The 12,326-nt window shown below is 38.1% G+C and overlaps 5 protein-coding genes across 5 annotated transcripts; 3 read left to right on the forward strand and 2 right to left on the reverse strand. All coding sequences in view use genetic code 12, as the record gives it.

Moving 5' to 3' along the window:
* Positions 1-72: 72 nt before the first annotated feature.
* Positions 73-677, reverse strand: KGF56_001534 (uncharacterized protein; the record flags this gene model as incomplete). The annotated part of the gene is made up of 2 exons (XM_049322667.1): positions 73-359; positions 632-677. The coding sequence occupies 2 exons, from the start codon at positions 675-677 to the stop codon at positions 73-75; spliced, it is 333 nt and encodes a 110-aa protein (XP_049181261.1).
* Positions 678-2,732: 2,055 nt separating this feature from the next.
* On the forward strand, positions 2,733-3,524 carry PGA62 (Pga62p; the record flags this gene model as incomplete). The annotated part of the gene is made up of 1 exon (XM_049322668.1): positions 2,733-3,524. The coding sequence occupies one exon, from the start codon at positions 2,733-2,735 to the stop codon at positions 3,522-3,524; it is 792 nt and encodes a 263-aa protein (XP_049181262.1).
* A 521-nt stretch (positions 3,525-4,045) lies between these two features.
* KGF56_001536 (hydroxyacyl-thioester dehydratase) lies at positions 4,046-4,972 on the reverse strand (the record flags this gene model as incomplete). The annotated part of the gene is made up of 1 exon (XM_049322669.1): positions 4,046-4,972. One exon carries the CDS (start codon positions 4,970-4,972, stop codon positions 4,046-4,048), a length of 927 nt encoding a protein of 308 aa, XP_049181263.1.
* Positions 4,973-5,100: 128 nt separating this feature from the next.
* Positions 5,101-5,985, forward strand: RPF1 (rRNA-binding ribosome biosynthesis protein; the record flags this gene model as incomplete). The annotated part of the gene is made up of 1 exon (XM_049322670.1): positions 5,101-5,985. The coding sequence occupies one exon, from the start codon at positions 5,101-5,103 to the stop codon at positions 5,983-5,985; it is 885 nt and encodes a 294-aa protein (XP_049181264.1).
* Positions 5,986-8,336: 2,351 nt separating this feature from the next.
* Positions 8,337-12,197, forward strand: MSN5 (karyopherin; the record flags this gene model as incomplete). Its single annotated transcript, XM_049322671.1, has 1 exon — positions 8,337-12,197. The coding sequence occupies one exon, from the start codon at positions 8,337-8,339 to the stop codon at positions 12,195-12,197; it is 3,861 nt and encodes a 1,286-aa protein (XP_049181265.1).
* Between the last annotated feature and the right edge of the window lie 129 nt (positions 12,198-12,326).

A 12,326-nucleotide genomic window follows, 5' to 3' on the forward strand; every position in this document is an offset into this window, starting at 1 on the left:
TTTTTCGCTCTTGGAAATGTCAATTTTGCGCTCGCTAGTAAAATAGTGGCATCGGTACTACTACCAGCGAGACTATCGAGCAATACTTTGTACCTTTTTCCATTGGCAAATAGATACTTTGTACCTTTTTCCATTGGCAAATGGATACCTAGTACCTTTTCCATTGGCAAATGGATACCTAGTACCTTTTCCATTGGCAAATGGATACCTAGTACCTTTTCCATTGGCAAATGGATACCTAGTACCTTTTCCATTGGCAAATGGATACCTAGTACCTTTTCCATTGGCAAATGGATACCTAGTACCTTTTCCATTGGCAAATGGATACTTTTTTTCAAGTATTGCTCCACTATCTCGCTCTGCTCGATAGTGGAGCCGAAAAGAATAACAAAAATAAAGAGGAGAAACCATTTTCCTGAATCAGGTGACTTGCTGCTGTTGATACTGGCGATTTTGTCAATATTATGAATTTACTGGTTATTGCTTTTTATTCCATAGGGCGACAAAGTCAAGTTTAATTCCGAGCAACTCTCCCCCAATTTTTTAATTTTTTTTTTTTTTTTTTTTATTTTAACGACGGGCGCAAATGTTGATTTTGCGTTCAAATAAGATCTTGAGTAATGATCTTGACTAATGATGTAAATGAAATCTCTTTGCAAAAAACTTTGTAAAATCATATGGAAAATGTAACCATATGAAAGTTGTCACTTTCACAAGGTAGATTGGGGGAAGGGTTATGAAGAGAGAGGTGAAAATGCCCAAAGTGGATTAAACACACCTAGAGTGGGATATCTACTTTACATTTTTGGTGAGACTTGGTAGCGGAGGTAAACAGAACTTCCTTTATTTAAAGGGGGGGTGGTTACGAAACATTTTTTCATATAGTATTACTAATTTCTACATTGATAATTTCAGAAGTCAAATTCGTACTACGAGGCCATTGGAGATGCGCATATCGGCATTATTGCTCAACGAGTAGTGCCCGATGTACGTGTATTTGTAGTGTCTCAAAGGTATGTACACCGCACCCCCCCCTCCTAACCAAGGAAAGAAATCGAAAGCTGAACGGCAATTGCCACGAATAGTAAACATTGAAAAACACGAAGAAGAAGCAACAAGTTTCCACAGAAAAGAAAGTCGGCTTAGGCTTGTTTACTGTATATCTTTTTGGATGGGGCTTTTTTCTTCGTGTTATTGTAGTCTTGTAGTTGTTTCCTAGATCAAAAAGCAGATACTTAAACAAAAAAGAAAGAACGAAAGCTAAAACTACAATGAGATTATTCAAGGAAGATTTCGGTTACGATTTGCAGCAACTGTAAGCTTTTTTTTAATTTTTAACTTTCTAGCTTTCTAACTTCTCATCGCATTCATGTGGGTTACTTGATGGAAAGTGCAGGATTACAACAGCAAGCGCTATTCCATTTAGCAAAATTTCAATTGTGGAAGGTTGTAAGGTGTTGACCCAGAAATGAAAGCAATCGTTTTTCCTTGGGCACATTTTGTTATCAACTACCAATTTGGATGATTATTTATTTTCTACAAAGCATTAGCAATTTGATTAATTATAGAACCATACATAAAAACAAAAACATAAAACCCTTGATTAAAAAAGAATGATAGAAATAAGAAAAAAAAAAATACTAGTGGGAGTAAAGTAGGCCGGTCTATAGGTGCCTAGTTTCCTATGTATAGAATTTGGTATCTTAATCTCAATACCATTTCAATAGAAAAATATCTGTTTAAAGTTTTTTAGGAGTAACAACAAGTAGAAAGGATTCAAGAATTCTCCCTTCAAGAAGCTAATCTTCTTTTCGAAAGTTGACAGATTTATTACAACTAAAACTCCTCTAGTAGTAACTGACGTAAAATCATGTAAGGAGAAGCCCTAACTCTACAGATTTATTGAGTCAAAGTAGACTAGAGTACTGTTTTTGCTTAAAATTGAATTTTTGGGAAAGACTTATATCGATCAAAAGGGGGGGGGGAACATTGACGGAATTAGACAAGAGCGTGAGTCTTTACTTGCGAGAATAAAAAAAAAGGGGTGTATGTGTGTGTAAGGTGGTGTTTACACTGTTTATTTATTTTCAACTTGACACAAGGACATGGCTGGATTGCATATGAACACACAATCCTTACTCTTTCTGCATTAATACATAATCATGCGGATAAATCTATTTGCACTTCACCTAAAATTCATTTACATTTAAAAAAAAAAAAATTACACCATGAGCACAAAGAAAAAAGCGCTAAGAGTATATGTTTTGGTGAATAGCAAGTTAATACTATATTTAGCTGGATGCTGGAATTACAATTGAGGTTTTTCTCATAGTTTCCTAGTTTTTTGTTTTTGTTTTTACTTGTTGACCCGAAAATCAACTGATAGTGATAGAGGTTTTGTATTGCACTTACCTTTTGATTGCCAAAAGATCTTCTTCTGCGTGCATACAAGTAAATTGTTGCAGATTTTATTTTTTATTTTTTATTATTTCTTTTTTTTTTGCAATTTTGATTTCAGAAATCAAATACAAAGCTGCAAAGGCTTCAACTTTCATTTATTTACCCATAAACTAAAGCATATAGAAATATGACTTTTACTTTGTAGAGAGAAATCTATGGTTATAAATATTTGAGTGATTCTCTCGAGTTTACCCTTGCCTTGTTTCTTTCTTTTCTCTTTTCTTCAAATCAACTTCATTCGCTATATAAAACTATTAATAAATTTTTTAATAATGCAATACTCAAAGCTTGCTATCTTGGCTGCCGTTTCAGGTTCTGCTTTAGCTCTGTATGGAGGATACTCAAACAAGACTGTGACTGATATCGCCACAACTGTTATCACCATTACTTCTTGTAAAGAAGACAAATGTACTACTAAACCAGTTACCACTGGTGTAACTACTGTGACTGAATGGGACACCACATACACCACTTACTGTCCATTGCCATCAACTGAATCTGAACCTGAACCAGAACCAGAAACTGAATCTATTTCAGAAACTGTTATTACCTCTGGAAAATCTACAATTACTACTGGTTTAACTACAGTTACTGAAGGTACAACAGAATACGTTACCTACTGTCCATTGCCATCGACTGAAGCTCCAGCTCCAGAGAAACCAGCTCCATCTCCAGAAGCTCCAGCTCCAGCTCCATCTCCAGAAGCTCCAGCTCCAGCTCCAGCTCCAGCTCCATCTCCAGAAGCACCAGCTCCAGCACCAGCTCCAGCACCTTCCCCAGCTCCAGCTCCAGCTCCAGCACCTTCCCCAGCTCCAGCTCCAGCTCCAGCTCCAGCACCTTCCCCAGCTCCAGCTCCAGAAAAACCAGCTCCAGCTCCAGCTCCAGCATCATCTCCAGCAGCTCCAGCTCCAGCTCCAGCTCCAACTACCCCAACTACTGTTGCAGCTGAATCCAAATCTGCTCCAGCTGAGAGTGTGCCAACTGTACCAGCCGTTGCAGCTGGAGCTGCTCAAAAAGCTGTTCCAGTTGTTGCTGGTTTATTGGCTTTGGGAGCTTTTATCTAAGCTGCCTATGTTAAACTTGCTTATGGTTTCTGTTTTACTACTTCTTTAAAAAAGACTAAAGTGGAATTAAAGGATTGGTTTGTTTTAGTTTTCTGTATTTATTGTTTGAAATGATGTTATTACCATTTCTGGTGGTTTCAACTTTAGGGAGAGAAAAAAGGATAGGATTTTCACTGGTATTGCTACTATTGGTGGTTCTTACCGACTTTGTTATATATTTATTGAGAGGATGGAGGAAACGGGTACGAGGCTTTACGGATGAAATGAGTCTTTTTTTAACATTTTTCACCATGGTTATTTTTTTTATTTTTCGCATATAGTTCCATCTTTGTCTAGGATTTTTTTTTTTCTTTTCTTGTAGTTTTGTTCAATTAACTTCGTTTTATCAATTGGAAATCTTTTATAATACATAATATTCGGTGCAACCTTATTTTTGTCGTTTGGATTGACAGTGTGTCAATATCTCATTGGTGATTATATATGTATATACATATAGCATTTTCTTTTGTATTATAAAAACGCTACCATGTGTGTGATGGTGCCTGATATTTTTCTAGTAGGTGAAGCTGACCCTTTAACTTAACCCTCTTGTCCTTGGGGTTGCATAGGGCCAAGTCGAATTGGTCTCCATTCTCAGTAATCAGGATGGCAAGTTCTTCATTTACAAAGCATGGCTCATAAGTACGATATGAGAAAAGATGTGGTGTAATTTTAGGATATTGTAATTGAAAATAATATAACAACAATGTCACTTGCAATGGACCGTGAACTATCAATGTCGGCAAGTTTTCAATCAGATGACAATAGTTGGTGTCAATATGGATCTTGTGAAGATTATACGTCAACATACTATATTTCAACAAATCAATTGATGACAACTGGATAGGGGGGGACACAAGCAAAACATTCTTTTCATTTAACAAGATTGGTTTAGTCTTTGCAGGAAAATATAGCTTATTGGTATACATCAAAGTCCTATTTTCAACCAACAACGGTGGCAGTAGTATGCGACTATAGAAGCTTCTCTCGATATTAACAAGCACATTTTCATCAATAAATCTAACTGACGTAACCTTTTCATCACAATGCAAAGACGAATTAAGCTCGGGAACACTTGAGATATTTATACTACCTCTAGCCCATAGCCTCCTTAGATACAATTGATGATTGCCATTTAGTACTGGTGCTTGGTAATTGTCGTATCCGTCGCTACCTATGTTCAAATTCGATTGATTGTTGAATAAAAAATGAGCTCCCAGAAGCCATGCATTAGGTAGTATACTCTTGGGTTTTTGATTTTGACTTTTTGATTTGCCCGCAAAAATATCACCCAATAGTTCCCAAAGATGAGTAATTGAACCTATAGAGTAAGTATCATTCGATTTAAATGTCTTTTGTTTAATTGTCGAGGCCCATCTATTGATACACTCTTTTGTAATCGCAGTCATGGCGATCAAAAAAAAAAAAAAAGAAAAAAAAAAATAACCTTTATACCTCATCTCTCTGATAAGAGTAGACCAGTAGACCACTTCAAAAGGGGTTCAAACAGGTTCAAACAATAAAACGGTGCTATAAGATGAGTACAAGCGAGGCCCTTAAGAAGATAAAAAACAAACAAAGAAGGCAGAAAGTGTATGGGGACATAAAACGACAAAAAGATAAAGAACGACACAAGTTAAGAGCTGAACGAGCTCGGGAAGAAAGACTGAATCCCGAGTTAAGAGAAGAAAGAATCGCGGCAAATGTACCAGATACGATAGATTCCAAGAGAATATATGATGAAACCATAGCCTCACAAGTTGAAGGGAACGATGAGTTTGCTCAATATTTTGAGAATCTCTCATCAGATCCCAAAATTTTGGTGACAACCAATATAAATGCCAAGAAAGCAGCTTATGAGTTTGCCGACATGTTGATGGATTTCTTACCCAATGCTACATTTATCAAGCGTAAAAGGGATTACAAAATTCCCGAGATTGCTCAATTTTGCTCGAATAGGAATTATACTTTGTTGGTGGTTATAAATGAAGATAAGAAGAAGGTTACGGGATTAACAATGATTAATTTACCTCAAGGACCTACTTTCTACTTTTCAATAAGCTCGATAGTGGACGGCAAAAGAATCCAAGGTCATGGTCGGGCAACTGATCATATACCGGAGCTTGTACTTAATAACTTTAATACCAGGCTTGGTAAAACTGTTGGTCGATTATTCCAATCCGTGTTTCCACATAAACCGGAATTGCAAGGACGCCAAGTGATAACTTTGCATAACCAAAGAGACTATATATTTTTGAGAAGACATCGGTATGTTTTTAGGAATGAAGAGAAGGTGGGGTTGCAGGAGTTGGGACCACAGTTTACTATGAAGTTGAGGAGAATGCAAAAGGGTATCAAAGGTGATATAGTTTGGGAGTTTAGGCCAGATATGGAGAGGGATAAAAAGAAGTTTTATCTTTAGAGAAAATGATGATATATTAGACACTAGGGAGCGAAGCGAGCTAGTGGAGCAGCAGAAGTAGAGACTTGTGAGTAGCAACACTAGAGAGCGAGGCTAGTGGAGCAGTAGAAGTAGAGACTTTTGAGTAGCAACGTTAGGGAGCGAAACGCCAAAATTAAGTACTTTAGTGGATCAGAATTAGCCCTATGGCTCTATTGACTACAAAACTCTCTATTGACTCTACAACATAAGGCCTCATAAACTTTAAAATTAGGCCCCATTGACTCTAAAAAACTAGGCTCTACTGACTTTAAAATCAGGCCCTGCTAATTTTACAAAATTCTTCATTGACTCTACAAGCTTTACTTTGTGTTTTATTAATTTCTTCTAGTGCAAACTCATTCAACTGAACTATTCTAGTAAACTTTACACTGACTATACCGACACTATCGAGCGAAGTGAGATAGTGGAGCAGCATTGACTACACTGACTATACCTACACTATCGAGCGAAGCGAGACAGTGGAGCAGCACAGACTACACTGACTATACCGACACTATCGAGCGAAGCGAGATAGTGGAGCAGCATTGACTACACTGACTATACCGACACTATCGAGCGAAGCGAGATAGTGGAACAGTGGAGCAGCACAGACTACACTGACTATACCGACACTATCGAGCGAAGCGAGATAGTGGAGCAGCATTGACTACACTGACTATACCGACACTTTGTAGCTTGTTACAACACTATCTCGCTCTGCTCGCTAGTGTTGTTCGACAGTGTAGCAGCACTGGTTACCTGCCACCGACACTTTGTTTTTGCTATTATGGGTTATACCCAAAGGTATAAACTACCATAGTCCTTCTCTACAATCTTCTACAACTGTTGACACTATCGAGCAAAGCGAGATAGTGTTGGTATAGTCAGTGTAGTCAATCTTCTACAACTGTTGACACTATCGAGCAAAGCGAGATAGTGTCGGTCAGTCAGTGTAGTCAATCTTCTACAACTGTTGACACTATCGAGCAAAGCGAGATAGTGTCGGTATAGTCAGTGCAATCAATCTTCTACAACTTTCTATTACCACTACTCTATTACCACTACTTTATTACCATTACCACTACTCTATTACTACTGTTCTATTACCACTACTCTTTCTCTTGTCTTTTCCTGCGCTCTTTCTCTTTTCTTTTTCCTACGCGGTTCTTAAAGGGTATTTTTTGAGTGAGAGAGGGTGCTTTATAGAGGAAGGATTTTTTATGAGTAGGTTTTTTTTTCTGACAAAGGGGGATTTGCGTGATTTATTAAGGGGAGCTAGGCCGATAGAAATACAAGGACTATCGAACAACACTATCGAGCAACACTATCGAGCAACACTATCGAGCAACACTATCGAGCAAAGCGAGATAGTGTTGTAACAAGCTAAAAAGTGTTTGTAGCAGCTAACCAGTGTCTGTAGCAGCTAACCAGTGCTGCTCCACTATCGAACAACACTATCGAACAACACTATCGAACAACACTATCGAACAACACTATCGAGCGAAGCGAGATAGTGTTGTAACAAGCTACAAAGTGTCGGTAGCAGCTAACCAGTGCTGCTATACTATCTCGCTTCGCTCGATAGTGTCGGTATAGTCAGTGTAGTCAGTGCTGCTCCACTATCTCGCTTCGCTCGATAGTGTCAACAGTTGTAGAAGATTGTAGAGAAAGACTATGGTAGATTATGGTAGAGAAAGACTATGGTAGATTATGGTAGATTATACTGTCAGGTATAAATCATAATAGCAATAAATTAGTCAATGCTCCACTATCTCGCTTCGCTCGATAGTGGAGCTCGATAGCGTAGTCAGTGTGCACCACTATCTCGCTTCGCTCGATAGTGGTGCTCGACGGAAAAAAAGTCGAGAATAAAGATTGTGGTCTTATTATATGGACCTTTTTAGTGACCTTCATCAGAAATCTGTTTTTCCTGCTTATATTATATATACATCTCTTTGAAGCTCCCCCCCCCTTTTTTTTTTGAGGCGAGTTATTGAACAAGATTCAAACACGTGAAAGGTTAAGTAGGATTTGCTTATAAGCGGGACCCCCCTCCTTCAATACCAAGCATTTTCAAAGGTGTGTTTTAACAGATTGAGGGTAAATTCCCGTTTCCCTTAACCTAACCTTATTTAATCTTTTTTCTTTTGGCTAGTGCATATACCAATTTATTACCATTGTTTTTTCAACTAGGGTCGATTAAGTCCACTGGGAGATACACCTTTTGTTTCTTTGGCTTTGCTTTCTGTTTGGCTTTGTATTTGTGTGTGTGTTTTGGTTTTGGTATTGCAAACTGTGTTGTTTTTTTTTGGCTTTTGTAGGTTAGGATAATGGATAGTGGGGGCGTGAGACAAATCATATCAGCCTTGGGTATTATTTATGAACCTAAATCGACCAATTTTGAACGAAGAGAAGCACAAAGTTTTCTCGAAACGGTTAAACTAAATGAAGAGTCGCCATATTGGGGATTCCAACTAGCCCTTCCGGAAAATAATCAATCCAACTATATTGTGAGGCATTTTGGTCTTTCCTTGTTACAGAGCTCAATAAGGTACAAGTTTCATACTTTTGACTCTACCAAAATATCGGCCATCAAGAATTGGATTATAGAATTGGCTAATAAAGTCGAGCCCAATGATCCGCATTATATAAAGGAGAAAATTGCATTCTTGTGGGTATCGCTAGCAAAGCGAATATGGGGCTATTATCTCGTTAAGCAGGAGCCGCTGCTGCGTGAGCGCGAGCGTGAGCGTGAGCTCTCACAGCTCTCACAGCTCCCACAGCAGCAGCTGCTGCTGCAACACCAACAACAGCGGGACCAGGTGCACAAGGCGGAGTCGCGAGACGAAGACAGGTTTGCTTTAGAGGAGGACGAGGATGTCGAGGATAAAGACGACTCAATTGAAAATGGCTCAAGGTCACCAGCAGTGACCGCCCAGGAAGCAGAGGACGGGTGGGTTTTGATGGATGCAAACTTATGGACTCTATGGAATAACAACATCACCTGTCGCGAATTGTCGTTGACTATACTTCGAACATTATTTGAAGACGTTTATCTTCTCGAAGATCCCATTGCTTCTAAAAATAGCGTGATACTAAACCAGCTATCGGTCTTGATTGTCACTCCTAATAGGATATTAGACTCTATTTATCAGAACAACCCAAGAATTTCCGTTTGTAAGTTTTCTACAGACGGCTGGTTCATAGAATGGTCAAGGTTCTTGTTAGAAATTATGTCAAACAATGAGTACCAGAATGGCACTTATTCAAAGTTTGTATCCAAAATCTTGTCTACTTTCAAGACGTGTTTGCATTGGATTCATCCAACCGTGTTGCGAGAAGAAAACATTATGCAAACATTGATCAACATTTTGAGTGTTGCGGATGTTAGAATCAAAACATTAGCGGTTGATTGCTTGCATATTCTCTTCACCAGAACATATGCAGAGGACGAGGATTTTGATTTCTTTATTGGATCAGTCTTCACAAGTGAGGGAATTGCCAAATTTTCCGAGTTTTATCAGTCATTGACATTGGACCCCGATGATATAGATGAGCAAGTTTACTCCTTGCTCAAGAAAACAGTGGAAATGATTGTTTCGCTTAGCGAGTACCTAAACATAACTTCAAAGTATAAAGTTTCGTGGGAGGGTAGTGATGTTAGCGGGTACCTTAGATTGGTTTTAAGCACAACCGATCATCCAAGTTTAATCATTAGTGGATTATCATTGCAAATGTGGGTCACTATATTACGGTTTGACGAATTGAGTGCAAAACAACAGATTATAGATATTATGATGTCCTTATTGAACATTTCAGCTGATAGAGTAATTAATTTCATTTGGGATGATGAAAATATATCCAAGAAATTCTTTGACGTTGATTTCGACTCAACCCCAGATGCTAATAGCTTTTTACAAAACTATCGAAAGTTCAATGAGGATATTATCCGAATCACGGTTTGTAAAAAACCTGAGGAAGGACTTTTATGGCTTGAGAATCGATTGCAGAATTTCTTTAGCTCCGAGCTTGGCAGAAAATGCATAAATGAATACAACTTGGGTGAAAAATCAAAAGCATTCAATTATGGCTCTTCTCAATTCAACATCATTGAAAATAGTATACGAGGGATTTCTCGTTGGAGAATATGGTACAACGGAGAAGACTTTGATACTATAAATGATCGATTGAATAAGCTAGTTATACAGCTTGGGGAGCGATTATTAGCAATGAGTTTAGCGTCGCCATTGATTATTAGGAAACAGGTGCAAACACTCGTTCAGTTTGCGCCTTTACTCAAAGATGTTGATAGTCCACTCATGTTCCAAATTTTGGAAAAAATCTTGACAACTGCAACGTTTCCTTATCCTCCAAATATAAACGATGAAGATAGAGAATTAATTAGGGATTTGAGAGCAAGTTGCGGGACTGAGTTGAATAGATTGGCCTATATTATGCCTGAAGCATTGAAAAAGATTTTTGATGATTTAGAAAATGTTGTTGCCAATATTTTATCCTCAAAGAAAGTAAGTGATCATGAGAATGTGGCCTTCAAATCTTTTTTATTAGTTATTGCCTCGAGGTCTTCAATTGATGATAAAAACGATCTTTTTGCCAAAATTGTTGATCCAGACCTTGCAGCTTGGTCGGCGCCAGAGACAGAAAAGGGATTAATGGATTTGCATTGGTTTATGGAGAGAATAGGTATTGTACAAATTGCGTCGTACTTTCAAAGCCGTGGCATCACGGCCACCACAAACTTGCTTGAAGCCAAAATGGATGATGAGGGCAAGTTATTAAAGACAAATTTAAAGGATCATTGGAGTTCAATTTTTCCTATTCGAGCCACGAGGATTTTCATTCAGTATAGTATTGAAAAATTGAGTCATGAGCTGCCAGAATATGTCAATTTGCTCAAATTGTGGAAACCCAGGGTGCAGCCTATTGTACCGCACATCTTGCAATTACTAACACAAATCCAAGCTTATCATAATCCTGAAAATTGGGTTGACTTACCTGCAGAAGTGCAAAGTTTTGTTAAGTACAGTTGCACCGAGAGATTTTGGCAGCAAGGAGTTTCCATTCAGTCAAAAGAAACTTTCATTGAGGAGAACGTGAAGGCTGCGTTAACTTTAAGAGATTTTGCAGACTCTGTTGGTCATTTAATCAGATATACTAGGGAATATGCATTCTTGACTGTAGGGTCACTTGCTCAACTTGAGGACACGCTTTATGAGATTCCAAATATAGCCACGATGCTATGGAAAGCAGTAGCAGGTGACACTGTTGGTGTTACTTTGCATTCATGGAAGCATATGATAAACAGCTGTCTCCGAGTTGTAATAAAGTTTTGCCCTGTGAAGTATGTTGAAGTTTTTATGTGTGAGCTTTTACCAAAGGCTTTAGTCGACATTGACAATCTTATTGTTTCCAAATGGGACAAAATTTATAAAAGCGGTCTTCAGTTGCAAGGTAACGAAGATGACGAGACTTTATCGGAAGAGATGATGGAAGAACACATGCTTCGACAATTGACTGCTACCGTTGTGAGATTATTGATGGATATTGTTGGTCAATATAACGCAAAGGCATTAACTGATACCCAGTTTGCATGTAGAAAACTAATCATTGAACACAAGGAAGTACTTGCTCCATTTTTGCAGATATGTTGTCACATTATCAACTTCAAAGACACAAAATGCTCTTTTAATACAATATTGGTGATACGGAATATTGTGAATGAGGTTACCTTAAAAGATGATGAGGTGGATACATTTTTGTGCGACTATTTGATCAAAGCGTTGTTGCGCGTGTTGCTTGATGATTACTTTGTTGAAACTCATGGTGAAGCAGCTTTGGCATTGACAACTTTATATTGTCAACTCCGTTCTAAAAACGATTATGCAGCTCGGGTATTAATGCAAAACCTTCCAAACATTAAGCCACAACATATATCGAATTTTGAGTCGCTATTAGTCTCGTCCAAATCATTACGACACCAAAGAGCCGCTTTGTTAGAGCTTGTTAGAATATCCAAGGATGATGTTGCTTATGAAGAAGAGGAATTAAATAAGAGGAAAAAGGAATTAGGTCAAATTGCAAGAAGGAAGAAAGTTGGTCCTAGTGGAGATGTCATGAATGACCCTTTTACAGAAAATGGGGCATTGAGTAATTTGTTTGGCGATGAATGAAATACAAAAAATTAACAGTCAATTTTTTATTTTTTTTTGAGCTTATGTATTATATTAATTACAGGCAACAAGTTTTCTGTGAGAAGAAGAAGAAGAAGAAGAAGGAGGAGGAGGAGGAGACGAGGGAGA

Source organism: Candida oxycetoniae (genome assembly GCF_023343755.2).
Source record: "Candida oxycetoniae strain CBS 10844 chromosome Unknown scaffold1, whole genome shotgun sequence".
Classification (NCBI taxonomy): Eukaryota; Fungi; Ascomycota; class Pichiomycetes; order Serinales; family Debaryomycetaceae; genus Lodderomyces; species Lodderomyces oxycetoniae.